This window comes from Zootoca vivipara, chromosome 2, assembly GCF_965207765.1.
Source record: "Zootoca vivipara chromosome 2, rZooViv2.hap1.1, whole genome shotgun sequence".
Taxonomy (NCBI): Eukaryota; Metazoa; Chordata; class Lepidosauria; order Squamata; family Lacertidae; genus Zootoca; species Zootoca vivipara.
The window spans coordinates 98,049,512-98,067,640 of NC_142584.1; the positions used below are offsets into that span (position 1 = coordinate 98,049,512).

Here is an 18,129-nt window from a genome sequence, read left to right on the forward strand (position 1 = left end):
AAACATGAAAAGAAAATGCATGTGGATGTCTGGTGCAAGAAGGAGCTAAGAGATTCAGCTGGACACCCCCCCCAAAAAAAAAAAAAATTCTACATTTCTTTGGGCTCACCTATATCCCAAAGCTAGATTATTTGGGGAGATAATGTTTCTTGGTACATTCCTTAACTGAGTAGAAGATAGACCAGACTATATTTCTGTACTACTAATCTAAATGATGCTGCCATAATAAATTATCCAGTGCAGGTGGATTTTGCATAATATTCCCTAATTATAGTTTCAGATTCTGGGTGGGCAGGGAATGGAGTGGTAAAAGAGAATGAATAAATGGAGAAGACGACAGAATGAGAGACAGGAGTTGGTAAAGAGTAAGGGGAAAGGATTGGGTAGTCAACAGAGATTGTGCCTTCGCCACTGGAGGTGCCTCCATTTTGTTTTCGGCCCTTTACCAGAAATGGTGCTGTTCCCAAATGGCCTCAAAGCAAATATCCATAGCATATTCTTTCTTTAAATTGTGGTAGTTCCAGTCCTGCAAACATAGTCATGCTTCAGTTAGGTTCATGAGGCCTTGCCATATGAAACTCTTCTTCAAAGATATGATTCAAGCTCTTCTTAGGCACTGATGCTGGAGGAGGGGGGGATGTATAAAGGCAAAGTACTTCTGTTCTTCTTTTTTAACATTGCCTGCAAATCTTCATCTGCTTCTTTTGCAACCACCTTGTTTTACTTTGGTTTGACATCCCGTGGAAACATTTCCTGTGTAGGATTGTTTGCAGATTACAGTGTGTGGCCCATAGACTCCCTGATATTATGCTACAGGGAAACCACAGGATATTTGATCCAGCAGTAACTTGTAATATATTCCTCACCACGGGAGTGTAGGGAAATGCACTCTCTTCGATGGCAGCACATAATAGTTTATTCCCCCCGTACCATGTAAAAACAATGTGATTATGTGTGCATTGGTAGATATAACAGCAAATTATACCAAAATTCCGATAAAAAAGTCTTCTGCAGAATCTCTGTATTAATTTGTTTTAAGTCTTTATGTGCGTGCAGCATTGATTGTCTGCAAGGGAATTCCCCACATTTGTTCATATTTTGATGGAATAGTTCCCTTCAAGTGGGTTGTGCTAAGCCGTGCTCATGTGGGGAGCAAACCGAAGGAGGAATGTGGTGATAGAGACCACACATCGAAATGTAATCCTAATTGTTGCAAACCACTCACTGAAACATTGTGCTAGCAATCTTCCACACCAGCAGTGTTATTTTTACCTAATAATAATTTTATATATATATATATATATATATATATATATATATATATATATATATATATATATATATATTGCAGTAAGAGGAAATCCAGACTAAACGCTTGAAAAGGGCTGGCAATAACGTCATTAGGGCAGTGCGGGGAGGAAATTGCATGTGGGGGCAGCTTTACTCCTTTTCATCTCTTTGCACACTCTGAATTTTCAGACTGTGTCACAGAGACAGAATACTAGGAATCCTGCCTGGCTGGGAATAAGAAGGGAATAGCAAATTTGATGGCCAACTTCCTTGGGAATAGAGGACAATCTGTTTCCGATCCTTTACTATCTCATTTTAGGTGCCTACTCCAAAAGGGGGAAGGAGGATATACATCACAGATTAAGTGGAAGTGCTGACTAGGGTATAAGGTAAAGGGACCCCTGACCTTTAGGGCCAGTTGTGACTGACTCTGGGGTTGCGGTGCTCATCTCGCATTATTGGCCAAGGGAGCCAGCGTACAGCTTCCAGGTCATGTGGCCGCATGAGAAAGCCACTTCTGGTGAACCAGAGCAGCACACGGAAACGCCTTTTACCTTCCTACCTATTTATCTACTTGCACTTTGACGTGCTTTCGAACTGCTAGGTTGGCAGGAGCTGGGACCGAGCAACAGGAGCTCACCTCATCACAGGGATTCGAACCACCGACCTTCTGATCAGCAAGCCCTAGGCTCTGTGGTTTAACCCACAGCGCCACCTGCATCCCTTAGGGTATAAGGTAGAGGCCTTAAATATCAGAGGTAGGAAGGGTAAAGGGCAGGAAGGGAATAATGGGAAGCACCAGAGGTAAATATCAGAGGTAGGAAGGGTTAAGGGCAGGAAGGGAATAATGGGAAGCACCAGATCCCACCCGTGCTTGGTATAATCGCTCGGCTTTGGCTGGTAAGTAAAAGACCAAGGGGTAGGTCATTTATTCTTTCATCAAAAGCTTACTTTGAGCATCCCTAATGTTACCAAAACAAATTGATTTTCTTTCTTCCCCTAGTGCTCCGTGACATGTGGCAAAGGCTATAAGCAAAGGCTGGTTTCCTGCAGTGAAATTTACACAGGGAAGGATCATTATGAGTATGGTTATCAGAACACAGTCAACTGTCCAGGAACACAACCACCAAACGTGCAGTCATGCTATCTAGGCGAGTGCCCAGTTTTGGCATCATGGAGAGTTGGAAATTGGGGAAGTGTATGTTTCTAATCTTACTCCTTTTTATTATTTGTTGTTTAATATCAATGTGTACCCCACTTTGCTCTAAGAACAGGAAAATATAGGGGTGAGGAATATTATCTGTCTTAAAGGAAAGGTAGCTTGAAGAACCAATAGGAAATGAGGCTTGGGGAACTCACATTAATCTGCCACAGTCTTTCACATCTGAATTTACTAATTTTTCCCCTGACTTGGAAGGAGGGGTGGGGAAAATCCGTGATTTTTCATCCCCTGCTCAGCCTGCATTGATTGGGTGGCTTAACAAAATTGCAAATTTTGCTGATGAGCTGTAAGTTGAACAACCAATTGCTATGAACAGGAAGTAGCAGCCAATGCACAGGATATGCTCTGGGTTTGAGTGTAGCTACAGAGAGATCCTCCTTCCATCACATAGGTGTTTTCTCTTTGCCAATAATCCCCCTCCTCAAGGAGAACCAGTGCAATCCTTTGGCAGCTATGGGGCTAAATCAGGCACGATTTCCCCCCCACTCCATCAAGATGGACTGCAAGCTCCCCCACCTCTGATGGGTGACTGTGATAGGTGGGCAGGACTGCTCACCTGTAAAACACCTGGCATCACCATGATGATTCATCATTTAGTTCAGTGGTGGGAAACCCATTTTTCTGATATGGTGTGGTTTGAGCTGATAGTTGACTGGAAACTGGAGTGTAGCCAATCCCAACAGCGCTTGAAGTCACCCCTGAGCAGCACTTGAAGTTATGTGAGCAGCACTGACTTCAAGCCCCACTTTTAGCAGGGATTGGCTTCACTCATTTGCTCTGATTGTCTTGCATTTGGTGCCAAATTTATAAGCAACAAGTCCAAAGCTTTTTTTTAGGCCCCCACTTGTTCCTTCGCATTCAGGTCCCACACTTGATGTGTATGGCAGGGCATGGCTTGGATAAAACAGCCTCACTGGCCAAATGAGGCCCATTGGCTGGACTAAATGAAGAGAGGGGGCTGGCAGGACACCATTAAATTAAGTACTGTTAATTAAAATGTTCTCAGACCCAGGTGCATTGTTGTGTGGTCCTAGTGTGTCTCGGAACTATGGAATTTTGCTACTGGGAAATCCACTTACAGGGTCACCTACAAATCTTTCCTTTTAACACAAACCCTTCACAATCAGAGAGCTTCTGGCATTTGTTTGGCGTTCAGAAGGATCTAATCCAGGCACCCTCAAACTGCGGCCCTCCAGAAGTTTTGGCCTACAACTCCCATGATTCCTAGCTAACAGGACCATTAGTCGGGGAAGATGAGAATTTCAGTCCAAAACATCTGGAGGGCCGAAGTTTGGGGATGCCTGATCTAATCTGACTGTGACCAAACATTTGTATGCTTGGATACAAAAATAAAATCCAGCCCATATTACTTCAGACAGAAGCGTTTCCGACAGAGTGAGTTTCATATTTCTAAGATAGATGTTCACCTGGCTTCAGAAATTGCATTGTGCATGGCCTTTTATTGCACATTTTTGCTGATCGCCAGGGGAGGAGGGGAGTTGAACCATTGTACTGAACAAGTGGAACAGTGGACCGTAGTTCTTTCCTTGCAGTGATTATTATTGCCTTAAGATGCAGGAATCGTTGGCTTCTGAATAAAGTATATTTCCACAAGAGCAAAATAGCATTGCCAGACCTCTGGTCTCTTTGCACCCATAACCTGGGAGTCAGAATGGAGGCTGCTTGAGGTCTGACTTACTTTAGGGTGTTTTCAGCAGTTGAACTGAACTTACTTCCTTTGCTTTCCAGTGTTCGGTGAGTTGTGGAAATGGAGTAATGCACCGGTCAGTTCAGTGCCTTACGAACAATGACCAAGTGAGCCCCTTGTGTCTTGACAAACTGAAACCTGAAGAAAGGAGGACATGCCACAATATTCATGACTGTAAGAGCCTTTTGCAAAGAACCTGAACTTTCCCTTTAATGCTATAACCATCCCTAACACCAGTCAAGCGCCTATAGTTCTGTTTTCCTGTCCCCACTGAATTGATGTCATGAAGCTTTACACAGGTGGGTAGCCATATGCCCCCATTAGATGCCGCTGCTGGGTTTCGTGTGTGTCTGTTTTTCAGTTAGGGGAATTGCTATCGGCTGGCAATGGGAGCACATACCCTTCCAATAACTAAACACCACATTTTGAAAATTACCAGGCCACTGTTGAAAGGAAATGGTAGCAGTATTGCTGGTGTTTGTCTCATAGAGATAGATAGATAGATAGATAGATAGATAGATAGATAGATAGATAGATAGATAGATAGATATCAGGGCTGCCTATGTTCAGATTTTTCCGGACATTACCAGGGGGAACAGGGGGAATTCCAAAAGGCAGTACTTTGTCCTGGATCTTAGGCAAGTCAATAGAAAAATCAGCTGTTTAGAGCTTGCATTCTGAAATTTTGTATTCTTATTTTTTTACTAACAATTCTTTAATTTAGGTGAATTACCAACAAGCTGCAAAGAAGTAAAAAGGCTCAAAGTCACCACTGAAGATGGAGAATATTACCTTCAGGTTAAAGGAAAGCTCCTAAAGGTATGGTTCAGCCACTTCTGCATCGTTTCTGTGTGTGCATTTCATTGAATTTCCAGGGCTGCATGAGTTCTCAGAGATCAGATAACTTTGGAGATTGCCTATTCATGGTACATTTCTAGAAGAACTAAAACTTTGTTGCTTATAATAATCCCTCCTTTGGAAATATTGCATTCCACGTTCAGCATCATGGTCAATAGAACTCCCTGGTTCATCCTATTGATTTTAAAGGGGGGACACCCTTTGTGTCCATGTGAGTGTGTTTGCATGCGTTATTAATCCTTTGAATTTTAATTATGTGCATGCATGTTGAGGCCAATTTGCATTTATATATATATATATATGAAAAACTATTAATTCATTTCAGTTCTCTTGTGACTTCTACCTGCGTGTTTTCCATCCTTTGATTTCCTAGTCATTCATTTAACACCTAGCATTAGATGTCTGATTAAACTGAAGGCCTGTTTCTCTCAGATTTATTGTACTGACATGGAATCTGACAGACCAAAAGAATATGTGACTCTGGCAAATGGCGAAGCGGAGAACTTCTCAGAAGTATACAGCTACAGGTAAGAGCGTCAAGGCACTCTGCATTTGGCAATGCTTTGTTTTCTCTTCCTAGTGTTATGTTTCTTGTCATGAGTAGAAAAGGGCTTTTCTTTCGATTCAGATTACATAACCCGACCGAATGTCCATATAATGGAAGCAGAAGAGAAGACTGCCAGTGTAGGAAAGATTACACAGCAGCTGGGTTTTCCGCCTTCAGCAAAGTTAGGCTGGACCTGAACACTATGCAAATAATAAGTGAGTAACAATAGAATGCTCTGTGGTGTGTGTGTGTGTGTGTATGCACGTGTGCACAATTTTCAATTTAAAGCTAGGGTAATGTCCTTACAACACCTGGGTTAACATTTTATACTACACTACTTTGTACTTGAATGGTCGTGTAGTTAAAAATCATTTAAAAAATGGATTTCTCTTCAGTTCACTTGAAGCAAGAAAGAACAAGTCTTTCTTTTAGTCTGAATTTGTTCACTTTGTTGCACATTCTGGTTGTTTCCTCCTCCTCCTCCTCCTCCTCCTCCTCCTCCTCCCCCTCCCCCTCCCCCTCCTCCTCAACTCAGAAGCAGAATTTAAATCATAAAGGTTTGCCCTGCAAGTTTCGTTTCATATATGACTCCCTGGCCTTTTCTCCAGTGGCACGATAGACCCTCAGGGTAATAGGTCTATAGCCTCCCCAGAGCTCTCTTCAGATTTGAGCCCCTCTGGAAATCATAGAGGTTCCACTGCAGCAATGTGGTAGCTTATTTTTTATTTCTACCACAGTTGGAGCTGGACACAGTTCCCACTCATTGAAGTGGAATTTGAGCCAGCCCAAAGGAAATTAGATTCTTCACACATGGTAGGACCATATCCAAAGCCTGTTCATGCCATTCCCAGAAGATGTCGAGAAGCATTTCTGAATTCAAGTCCTCTGTTCTACTCCCAGGACAATCCTAAGGTGTCAAACGTGATGCAAAACATAATAAAGGAATAAGCCCCAAGGTGGTGGTGGTCAGATATACCATCGGTGCGCATGTGGTCCTGAGCATATTTTCCCTATGTAAAAAATATATATACCGGTATATATTGTTAAAAGACTGGCATCCTGCATATTTAGAATGCCTCCACCTTTAAAGATGAATGTGTTGTTCCTCAATTTTAACATGCACACGTGTTACGCCAAGTGTCGCATTTAATTGCCAACCTTATTGTTTAGGGAGGGTCCCAGCGGATTCACAAGATTAATGTGTAAAGGCAGGTGTGCCATATTAAATGGGGATCAGATAATGCATTCAGTTTTCCTTTTCCTTTCCCTGCTGTTCCCTTCCTTTTGTCTCTCTGGTTCTTACCAAATATTTTTCACAGCAACCGATTTGCAGTTCGCGCAGACTCTTGATGGGCGACCTGTACCTTTCGCCACTGCTGGGGACTGCTACAGCGCAGCCAAGTGCCCACAGGTATCTCCACAACAATATTTCTCAAGCCGTGATTCCATTTGTTATATTCTAGCATTATACGAATTGCTCTTGATCGGAACAGTCGCTCTCCAGCCGCTGCCCCTCCAAATCTAGCACTTCCCTTTGTCAGCATGACAGGCATTGGTTTTGTATAGTCACGTCCCACCCTTTAGCCACAAAGGATTGTCAGGACAGCAGACAATTAGAACAGCAATTTACTGTTCAAACAACATGAACATTAAAAAGGACACAGAGATTAAACATGAAAGAGAAAGAAAAGAACCACTAGTGTAAAAACACATACTTAGAGAGCTGTTGTTGACAACCACATCTCTTGGGAGACAGTGAAGGAGATTGCAGCACCTGCTGTGACTATAGAGAGCGATATGGGAGAGACATGTTTTGTTGCAGCCGGAACAGATGAAGGCATCTGGTTGTGCTGTTGCAGATGCACCATGGCATTTTTTTTCTTTCTATGCTCATTCCTCCTTTGGTCACTGCTATGGATACACAACCTGACAGTCTGTCTCCAGGCACAACTGTCGTCTGCAAGGGATTCCCCCATGGTGGGGTTGACATTGTCATGTCACTTCATGTCACATTTGCAGACATCTTTGTAACGCAGAGTTGGTCTGCCAACGGGTCTGCTGCCTGAAGCCAGCTCCCTGTAGAGCACGGGCAAACAAAAAAGGTCTTCACCAGTATCTGAAAAGATATCAAAATCAGTTGCTAGGTAAAACTTTATGGGGTGTAACTCCAAGGACTGACCACAGAGAAAGCCCTACCTTTGGCCCTCCGTCTGCCCTCAGCTCAGATGCCAGTGAAACTCAGAAAAGGGTGATGGAGGAAGATCTTGTAGATCTCTGGGAGCAAGCGGTCCTTGAGGCACAGTGGTCCTAAGCTATTTAGTTGTACGTGTGATTACATCGTTTCCTAAAGATATGGATAGTCCTGCACAAAGACCCATTTCTTTTGTTGCAAAAGTGGGGAGGGGAACCAATGACGATTGGCATTCCAGTGAGCAAACAAGAGTGTGGCAGACGCTACAATTGTTCATCCAGGTTAAAAAGGCGGGGAAAGAAATGATGTCTCTTCAAAAGTGGAAAGTTGACTTTCTCCAGTGAGCAGCAGAGATTACTAGGGAAAGGGCAAGGATGCCCTCAGCTGGCGATCTGCAGCAAAAACAGCCTTTTGGGGGCTGCGGATGGGAAGAAATGCTTAATCTCACTCCTGCTGTGATTTGTACAGTATGTGCTAATCGCTATGAGGGCTTGGAACAATTGAAAACATTGCCGGGGAGATCTTGTTAGAATAATGACAGGATGGCTTGTTGCTGCAGGGCGGGGTTGCATGATTGTGCCAGTGGAGAACAGCACTGTTCAGAACTAGGTTTTCTTCCTTTTTCTTCGTTTCAGCAAATTTTATTACATAGCTGTTGTTTCAGACCTGACATATATCCTTTTCCATTTTCAAGGGCCGCTTTAGCATCAACCTCTCTGGAACCGGCCTGTCCGTGACCCAAACGTCAAAATGGCTTTCCCAAGGGAATTACGCGGTTTCTGAAATTATAAAATCACCAGTAAGGAAAATCTTTTAACTTACAGCTAATTGTGACATTGTACCTGTTAACCTATCAAATCATATTGCAATGTACCTTTGTAAATTGTGCCTTGTACGTATGGGGCGGTTGGGGGGGGAGTTTAAAATAACCTCTTGAAATCTAATGCGAAGCATAAGAACTGTGAAGCATGGCCTGTAATTGGTGGGTTTAGAGCCACAGACTGGAGTAAATTCAACTTGATCTGTATTATTGCAATTAATTAGTGGGTCTGCTTAACCGTGAAGCTAAAAACACTGAGCACAGTGGTGCAGACACTTCCTTAATTAGTTGTCTGAGTCCTCAGGAAGCATGCAGTTGGGAGCCTGCTCTAACAGTGCTACTGAGCATAATAAAGTACCAAAGAGATTACTTCCCAGTGCCTGCGGTTCTTCACCTCCCTCCCCCTATCCTTGTGGATCCAGGTACAACAATATCACCGTAAAGCCTCTATTTAGCATCGGTTATGTGTTAGTATGTTTGCCACATCTGTGACACTTTTTAGCACACAAAATGCAATAATTGTAAAGAGGGGGGGGGAATCCTTACAATGCCCTCTTGACAAGGGTAGGCTGAGGGATTTTCTCCTTCCCCAAACCCACCCAGCAAATGCTATTGATAAGCACAAGGCAGTTCATACGGCTTCTTGTCAAAACAAGGATCTTCATTTTTCCAGAATACCAAACTGGCCTTTGTACCTCATACCCAGGACCGATTAACGTGAATACTGAAGGTGATATTTTCGAGAATCAAATGGGTTTGCCACACACTAGCAGACTCTAAACAGAGTCCCAGGCATGGAAGACTGCAGAAGATGGAATGGCCCAGAGAATGTATGCGTCTACCTTGCCGTTAGTGGCTGGCTGCACTGTGCTGGCATCTGAACCAAGAGAGCTGTTGGCCCGTTTGAGCCATTTGCCATCTCAGCTGCCACAATTAAAATGGAGAAGCCAAGACAAGTGAAAAATGAAAGGCATTAGGCTCCTCTGGAAAGGGACAGCGCAGAGGGGGACCTTTTGACGGGAAATCTAAAGTAACTGAGATGAGTCCTGAGCACAAAGACCGAGGGAGTCCCGACTGACCAAATTAAAGCAGAACCTCAGAGGCAATCAATGTAGGGCACATCACGTTACCTGGCTCACCTGTGAGGCACAGCTCTTGAAGCGTAGGTAGCAGGAGAATATGAGAGCAAAGATGCTCTTAGGAGGTGGCAGCAGCATCAACAGATCAATAGTATCAAGCGCAGAAGCTTCATACACCGCAGCTTAACAACAACAAGAAGTCTTGGAAAGTCGTCCATTCAGCTTGGTCGATCTTTGATATATTTTGCTGCTTCTGAGTGTAAAAACATACGGTAGAATAAGCTAAGAGCTTTGCTGTGGTTTTATGTGTGCTAGCATAGATTACACTGGCCAGAATTTGGTATCCGCTGAACTGCAGAAGGGAGACGCTGTGTTACTTTGTATATACTAAAATTTCATTAATACTCACAATATTTTAAAATGCTGGCATGGGGATCAGTTTAGGATGGGCTGGTGGTTTTTCTTGCATGTCCTTTTTGTCTTCAGTGTCAGGTAATTGCTTCCCACCCTGCTCATTGCAAAGTAAATACATATTTTAAAAGCAGTTATTTCCCATGTTGTGCATGTGTTGGGGAAATATCAGTAACCAATACCCTGTGGGTTCAGCCTGGGCAGCCAGTTAGAGCCTGACTCCAGTTGTCAATCAAGCAGGATGTTTGTTTAGGCATTGCAAGGCCAGTGTGACTCAACCTTAACCCAAAAGTCATTGAGGGGTGGCACACCAAGTATGAAAATAGCACAAGCATTTATACACTTAAAATCAAAGGGGGAATTAGGACCACATATGACAGTACTTCCTTCTACTAGCTACTACTGGTTTAACCACAAGGCATAGCAACTTTCCCTCCTTCCTTTGTCCTCAGCAGTTAGAAGCAATAGCTCCTGCATACGTGTCGTTCCAGCCTTCTGTCGTGGTTCTCTTGCAAACACAACGTTCACGTTCCAACCTTCGCTAGGGTTGCCAGACTCAATAGAGGACAGGACTTCTGTGCCTTTAATTGCCCTGCTCTCTTTTGAGTCTGGAAACCTTAAAGAGAAACCAGCAGACCCTTTCTTTAATTTCCAAGCAAAGGGTCTGCTGGTTTCTCTTTAAGGCTTCCAGACTCAAAAGAGAGCAGGGCAATTAAAGGCACAGAAGTCCTGTCCTCTATTGAGTCTGGCAACCCTAACCTTCGCTTGCTCAGCCTTTCTCACACACATTTCAGTTTTTAATTGGATTTCTATTTTTTAATGCAGGCTTACTCAAAAGCAAGTTCCATTGTCTCTAAAAGGACTTGCTTCCCAGTGAACATGTTTACGGTCACAGCTCTAATCTTACGCGATACAGATTTTGGTTGCGAAAGATTGCATTTGCTTTCTCCTGAGATCTGCTTTGTGATTTTACTTATCAGGATGGTACCAAAGTAATAGGGAAATGTGGCGGCTACTGTGGAAAGTGTACTCCATCATCAGGAACTGGCCTCGACGTACAAGTGTTGTAGCAATGGTAAGTTCAGATTTGTTTATTTTACTATAAAGCACCACATTTGAATAGCAGTGGTAGTAATCTGGCACCAAATTAGGTAAACAAGTGAAACTTCATTCCACTTATTCAGGCTTTGCATCATAACCCCACAGTCCAAAACTATGGTGCATTGAGCGAGCAGCTAAGCTTTAGGCAGTTGGGTATAACGATCCCAGCTGATTCTAGCTTAATGGCATAATTGAACTTAGCACAGCAGGATAGCCACCACCAGCTAGTGCATTGCCCACATGGGAAGGACGGGGAATGCAATTTTCTCTGCATTGTTGGAGAGAGGAAATGCAGTAGGTTAGCAACACCACAGTACAGTACCCTGGGAATTGAAAAGAAAGCTGGTACAACCCTGTGTTTTCCCCCTTGTCCAATGCTGGGACCTTGCTTTAGCTTCAATTACAGTGTATCCATTGCTAATTTAGCCCTCAGCATGTGCAGAAAGTAGTACCACTGAGCTCCTTTCATGCAATAGCTTCTTCATGACGCAGCCAGGTGGAAATAGCACCAGACATGAGATTGCAGCCATTCCCGCCATCTTGGGCAACTCCCAAAGTTTGCACCGAGCTTATGGGAATGGCTGCCAGTCACCTGAATATTACGCATTGCTGAGGGCGGTGGGACTAGGTGACCCTCGGGGTCCCTTCCAACTCTGCAACTCTATGATTTGTGTGCAGCCCGTGGAGAATAATCAGCATTACAGAGTCCAAGCGAAATGGCACAATGGTGATTTTGTGACATCAGGGCTTACTCTTGAGGACGTTACTGTTCAAATGAAAATCAAAAGCATCTGGCCTTGATTCAGCTGTGCAACAAAGAGTAGAGGGAAACAGTGAGCCCTGTTCATATTCCTTGCTGTGTAGATAGCTGCCTCTGTTTGGGGCAATAGGAAGAATAAGGGAGTGGTAGATCAGCTGAGTAGAGAAGATGGAGAAATGTTAGAGAGTGAAAGAGAAGGCAGAGGTGTCCACCCCAACTTGGCCTCACCTTCTCCCACAAAGAAAACTTTACCGAACCTGGAGAAAGTAGATCAGTCTTTGAATTTTTGAAGGACTGTGACATAGATGATGGAGCAAATTTGTATTCTGTTCCTCCAGATGGTAGGACCTGAACCAAAGGGCTGGATTGCGCTTTTCTTTTAAATGCATTAATGGTGCTGAAAGTAGAGATGAGAACTCTCCATTATGCTTTTAATTCCCAGGGTTTCTGAATGCCGGGAGCTGAAGCAAGACAGATGAAGGACAATGAAGCAATACCTCTGCCTTCCTTTTTGTACTTCTTCCTCTGTGTGTGTGTGTGTGTGTGTGTGCACATCCGTGTGTGTGTGTGTGTGTCTGTGTGTGTACCTGTGTGTGTGTGTGTTGTATATTCTTAATGTTGTAAAGTATAATATTTATGTCTCGAATTATTTATTTTTGATTTAATATTTTTGTACGTAAAATGTTTATATTAAGGCTGCTTATCCTGTGTTTTTTTTATTAATTTTTTAAAAAAATCCTGCAGTCACACCACTGCATTTTACGTACTCTACATTATATGTAGCATTATGACAAAAGTGATACTTTTACTGTCACTGTACTCAATTGTTTACTTTCAATCAGTAATTTCTCTTCCTGTTACAGGCTGCACTGATATTCGCAAGGTGCTAAACGGTTTGCATTGGGGTATTTTTGGCATTTTTTTCTCATGAGGAAAAGAATACAATGATGATTGTGATTATCATTTTTTTAAACTCACAAGGCAATCAGCGCTATGCAGGGACTCAGTGAACACACATTATGATACAATGGCTTTATCAATAATTGTTTCTTAGGTGTGTTTTTTTTAATGGCATGTGACCTCTTTTGGCCAGTGCTAATAGCCGCTGGTTTGGTGCTAACATGGTAATATTTATTAGTATGCTGTAGGCTTTAAAAGCTGAATCCCGTACCATACTATATAGCCGTGGAGAACGAGCCATGGAGAACATTAGGGAAAATTGGGGATGCGTTCAAAAATTCAGTCTGAGGCAGCATTTAATAAAACAAACTGTTCTAGGGAATCCGAGTATTCTCAGTCCTTCATAAAGAGCTCCTTCCCCAAAATAAAATTTGCCTGTCACTATTAAGCTTGCATTGTGCATCCACAGGAGACTACTGGTGTAATTCTAGGGTGTACTCGTAGAGTGGATGGGGCAACAGCCCCTAGTCCTGTGACCAGCACCCCATTGTGAACTGTCTGTACGCCCTTCCTATGTCCTGGGATCCTGTGGCAGACACAGTGATATAGGAACAGGTCTTCTCTCCTCAAGTGGAGGAAGCCATGCAAGAATGGGAAATGTCCTGTCTTCCAGGCCTGAGATGTGATCACCTTGCATTCTTCTGGATGAGTTTCACCCCCAGTTGACTTCCTGCATCATAACTGAGAGACAGGCTCCATTGTGGCTCCAGGAGTTTGAACAAGAACCAAGAAAGAAATCTACGGATGGGGAAAGAAGCAGCAGTACCAAAGATGATTACAAACAAGTAGCCAAAGCTTGTAGGGAGAATGTCAGGAAGGCTAAACCTCACAAGGAACTTGACCTTGTGACAGATGTTAAAAATAGTTAAAGGGGGTTATTTTTTGCTCTGTTTGGGGCAATAGGAAGAATAAGGGAGTGGTAGATCAGCTGAGTAGAGAAGATGGAGAAATGTTAGAGAGTGAACGAGAAGGCAGAGATGTCCACCCCCAACTTGGCCTCACCTTCTCCCACAAAGAAAACTTTACCGAACCTGGAGAAAGTAGATCAGTCTTTGAATTTTTGAAGGGTGATGGAGCAAATTTGTTCCTGCAGATGGTAGGACCTGAACCAATGGGCTCAAATTGCAGCAAAAACAGTTCTTGCTCATCCTGGCCCAGCATATTGAGGGACACTTTGGAAAGACACAGGCTACAGCTTCTCAGTTCCTCCCCCTATCCCATGCCCTCCTGCGGTGGCAGTAAAGATGCCCACCCCAATCCACTCAGGCACAAGGGAGAGCAGAAGCTGGGTGGGGAAACACAGTTGAGATGGGGCCTGACTGCCCCCATCCAGCTAGGCTACAGGATCTCTGTTGCAGCAAACCAAAGACTCTCCTGCAAGAGGATATGGTGATAGCAATGCCCGGCAGATGCCTCCAATATTGCTCCCATGGAGCAAGAGAGTAGAGATGTTTGCCAGTTGGTCTGTTCCCCGTGGTGGAGTGTCACACCCCGGCAGACAATGGAAGGTCCCTTTTCCTAATGGTAGCAGGAGGAGAAGGGCTCCACCGCCAAATTGATGAGGTGGCTTAAGGTCACAGTCAACTGCTGTCTTGGTCAAGCTCATACCAGAAGCAGGGGCTGCAGATCACTACCTCCCTCAGTTACAGGGGAGAGTGCTACACCTGCAGCAAGTCCAGGCTAAGGCCTAAGGCATAGGGAGCGTTCCAGAAAAACTGAAATAGTTGCTGCCTGGGATCAGCGTTAGGTTAATCCCGCACATTGTAGTTGAAGCTGAATAATTAACCCTGGGATCGGTTCCCAAAATGAATCTTGTTTCCTTTTAGTGAGTGTTTCAAGGTTTGGGAAATGAACGTACTTCTAAAAAAAATGTTGATTATCAAGAACCCCAGAACTCCCCGAAAGCATAACACACATTTCAAATGTGTACATAGAAATTCAATTTTTTTATTTAAAAAAATGGTATCAAAATTTGATGTTTTATATGCAGAGTGTTTCCTCTTCCGTGTCAGAAATTCAGTTTTAGCCAATCTCTTTTGGAAACCAGAAGAATGCTTGACTGTTCTTAAATATCTTGACTCCGGTCAAACTCTACTCGTGGCTCACTAGTAGCGTGCAAGAACAAATGACCAGCATACTGATTCATATCTCCACCCCTGTCAAAAGGAGAACCCAGAACTAAATTAGTATAGATGGGGTCTTACAGGCGGATAATATGGATTCATACATGCATCGGTATGCATGCTATGTCTGTTTCTATGGAAGGCTTCTCCCATGTCTTGGATCTTCTAGCTGTATCATAGCATGTCTTAACATCTAATCTCCGCCAAAGTGGGTGTGGGAAACGCCCTCCCATTCTCAAAATGTTAAGTTTACATGTAGAGATAAAGATGTCTTTCATTTGTTAGATTTAAATCATGCAGAATATAATTTCCACTCTAGATAAAGCCATCCATTCAGTTCAGTTGGTTGCATAGGAATGGGGGAAAATACTGGATTTCTCTGCAGAAATAGGACTGTGGTTGCCCCTGAATCAAACTCTTAGCCAGGCTCAAGCATGGTATCCAGTTGGCAGAATCAAATAGGCACCATACGTTCAGAAGGTGCCTAGAGAAGGTGGCTTCCAAAATGTGCTTAGTTAGAACGTGTCCAGAAGAGGGCAACGAAAATGGTCAAAGGCCTGGAAACGATGCCTTATGAGGAACGGCTTAGGGAGCTGGGTATGTTTAGCCTGGAGAAGAGAAGGTTAAGGAGTGATATGATAGCCATGTTCAAATATATAAAAGGACGTCATATAGAGGAGGGAGAAAGGTTGTTTTCTGCTGCTCCAGAGAAGCAGACACGGAGCAATGGATTCAAACTACAAGAAAGAAGATTCCACCTAAACATTAGGAAGAACTTCCTGACAGTAAGAGCTGTTCGGCAGTGGAATTTGCTACCAAGGAGTGTGGTGGAGTCTCTTTCTTTGGAGGTCTTTAAGCGGAGGCTTGACAGGCATACGTCAAGAATGCTTTGATGGTGTTTCCTGCTTGGCAGGGGGTTGGACTGGATGGCCCTTGTGGTCTCTTCCAACTCTACGATTCTATGATTGCAAAATTAACATTCTTTTTTACTAATTTTACACATCCCCCTTTTTTGCTTCATGGTGCCCCACGATGGTCACTAGTTGTTGTGCACAATTGCTTCCACACAGTTACAGTTGGATCAAGGCCAGTGTGTGGACAACTCGTGTGGAAGATCTGGGGGACAGTCCCATGTCTCCTCTGAAACAGCTCTTGGGTAGCAACAGTAGCATAAAACTGCCCTTAGGAGAATTGCTGTCTGTCTAAGTAAATAATATTGAGCACAAGGCAATTTTGTATGTTCAGTCCCCTGATCTAAACTTCTAACTAAATGTTTTTGCTTTCTGCTGTTCAAATGAAGGAGGCTGCACTTCATTTAGCTCCACAGGTAGTAAAACTATTCTCTGCATAATTCATGTTAGCATAAGTCTCGCAAGAACTGAATAAATCCATATCTCAGGCAAGCTAAGCTCTTCAGATACATGGTGGTTTTTTATTGTTTTAACAAATGCATGGTGGTAGTGTTTGTGTACTACTTTGAGAAAATGCCAAAAATACCATTTCAAAGTACATTCTAGGAAAACCATTTGTAGTTTAAAGGAGTAGTGATTTTTTTAAAGCCCACCACTTATCCTTAAAGATCTTCTTTCAATAGGGAAAATGGGAAATTGCACTATAAGCATTAGGACAGAAACAATGGTGCTTAATTGATATTTAGAAATTGCAATCTGCTTTTTATTTTCAGTAATGAAGTGACTGAGTATTTATACAAAGAAATATTATTAAGGGGGGAAATCTATACATTCCTTTATACTATGTAGTATCATAATGGCTATCAACAACACTGCAAAGAGGAAGCCTTAAAATTATAAAATGAAAGGAAATTGTTGATAGATACTAATTTGTAGTGTGCCTGGTGGGGTTTGTTTTACAAAAGGAGAACCACTGAATGATTAGACACTTCCTGTAAAGTAAATATATAATTATTGTTCTCTTGTACCAATGCCATTTTTAAAAATGAAAATAGCTTTTGCAAGCACTTTCGTTATTTTGCTTCCTTTCTACCTTTTCTGTTCCTTCTTTCGTTTGGACTATCAGAAAGAAAACAAAAATTGTGTTTTTAAGCTTGTGTGGTCTTCCTTTGTTCACCATCCGTAATCGCTTGCGTGATATCCTAGAGAAGAAACACACTGCACACATGGGATTAATAACATGAGTTTTTTTAAGGAATACTGTCAGATCTTGCAATGGCTGTATTCATTCCTGAGGAAGTGAAAGAAGATCAGGCGACACTGGGTGATGCGAGCAGACTTTTCAGGGGAAGATTCGGGGCTGGCATCCGAGGTGGGCACCTGCCACTATCAATGTTCCAATAGGAAATCCCCACAAATCTCTGGAGCTGCCTGGCCAAATGCTTCCAGACCCCTTTGGCCCTTGACACTCTTCTGGGCCATGTTCTCTTTTGGAACGTGTCATTGAATTGTAATAATGTCTCTGGCTTGCCTGGATAAAAAGCTGGTAGGTACGTATCTGACTTTCGCACAGCTGGGATGCAGGCTAATTTGCATCTGTTGCTCCACCTACTTTTGCCTTACTTTGCCTCCACATGCCCATTAGAAATTGCAGCCCAACGTTGATAAACGTTGTCAATCCATAGAAGCTTTTTGGGTCTGTGTTTCTGTTTTGTCACTGTGGTTGGGCAGAGTCGCAGTGTTACTGTTCCGACGCCAATGTTAATGCAGTGTACCTGGGCAGCACTGGTATGCGCAGGGTGGATGAGGTCAAGGCTGGATGGATTCACCTGCAGAAGAATTAGATGGTCTCTGCCTGTGCATCTGCGCAGCCCCAAATTCACCACTGACCTGCCCCAGCACCATCCAGGTAAGCTGCGGCAATGCTGGTGTCTGGAGGGCGACTCTGCACTAGCTCTCCCTGGTCCCTGAGATGTTCCCCCATTGCCCAAAGTAGATGTTCCTCATATCCGTTTTCTGGAGACCACACCTTTGGAAATGGATGTACCACACTCAAAGGGATCCAATTAACAGTGGCTGTGGTTAATCTCTAGAGCTATCCTAAGGGTATATGCAAGCTTGGACGTTTCTAGTGGATCCTTCCCCCTT

At 43.3% G+C, this 18,129-nt stretch overlaps 1 protein-coding gene across 4 annotated transcripts in view; it reads left to right on the top strand.

Moving 5' to 3' along the window:
• The window catches only part of ADAMTS9 (ADAM metallopeptidase with thrombospondin type 1 motif 9), a 131,466-nt gene extending 114,333 nt beyond the window's left edge, over positions 1-17,133 (top strand). For 3 of the 4 annotated variants that reach the window (XM_035106739.3, XM_035106736.3, XM_035106737.3), the window contains 9 exons: positions 2,294-2,488; positions 4,262-4,394; positions 4,945-5,039; positions 5,511-5,605; positions 5,707-5,840; positions 6,945-7,036; positions 8,511-8,615; positions 11,107-11,201; positions 12,430-17,133. In XM_035106739.3, the coding sequence (XP_034962630.3) occupies positions 2,294-2,488; positions 4,262-4,394; positions 4,945-5,039; positions 5,511-5,605; positions 5,707-5,840; positions 6,945-7,036; positions 8,511-8,615; positions 11,107-11,196 (939 nt within the window). In that variant the 3' untranslated portion in view covers positions 11,197-11,201; positions 12,430-17,133. The remainder of the gene's footprint in view (positions 1-2,293; positions 2,489-4,261; positions 4,395-4,944; positions 5,040-5,510; positions 5,606-5,706; positions 5,841-6,944; positions 7,037-8,510; positions 8,616-11,106; positions 11,202-12,429) is intronic. The other variant, XR_015948467.1, reaches the window with a different exon arrangement.
• The last annotated feature ends 996 nt before the right edge of the window (positions 17,134-18,129 follow it).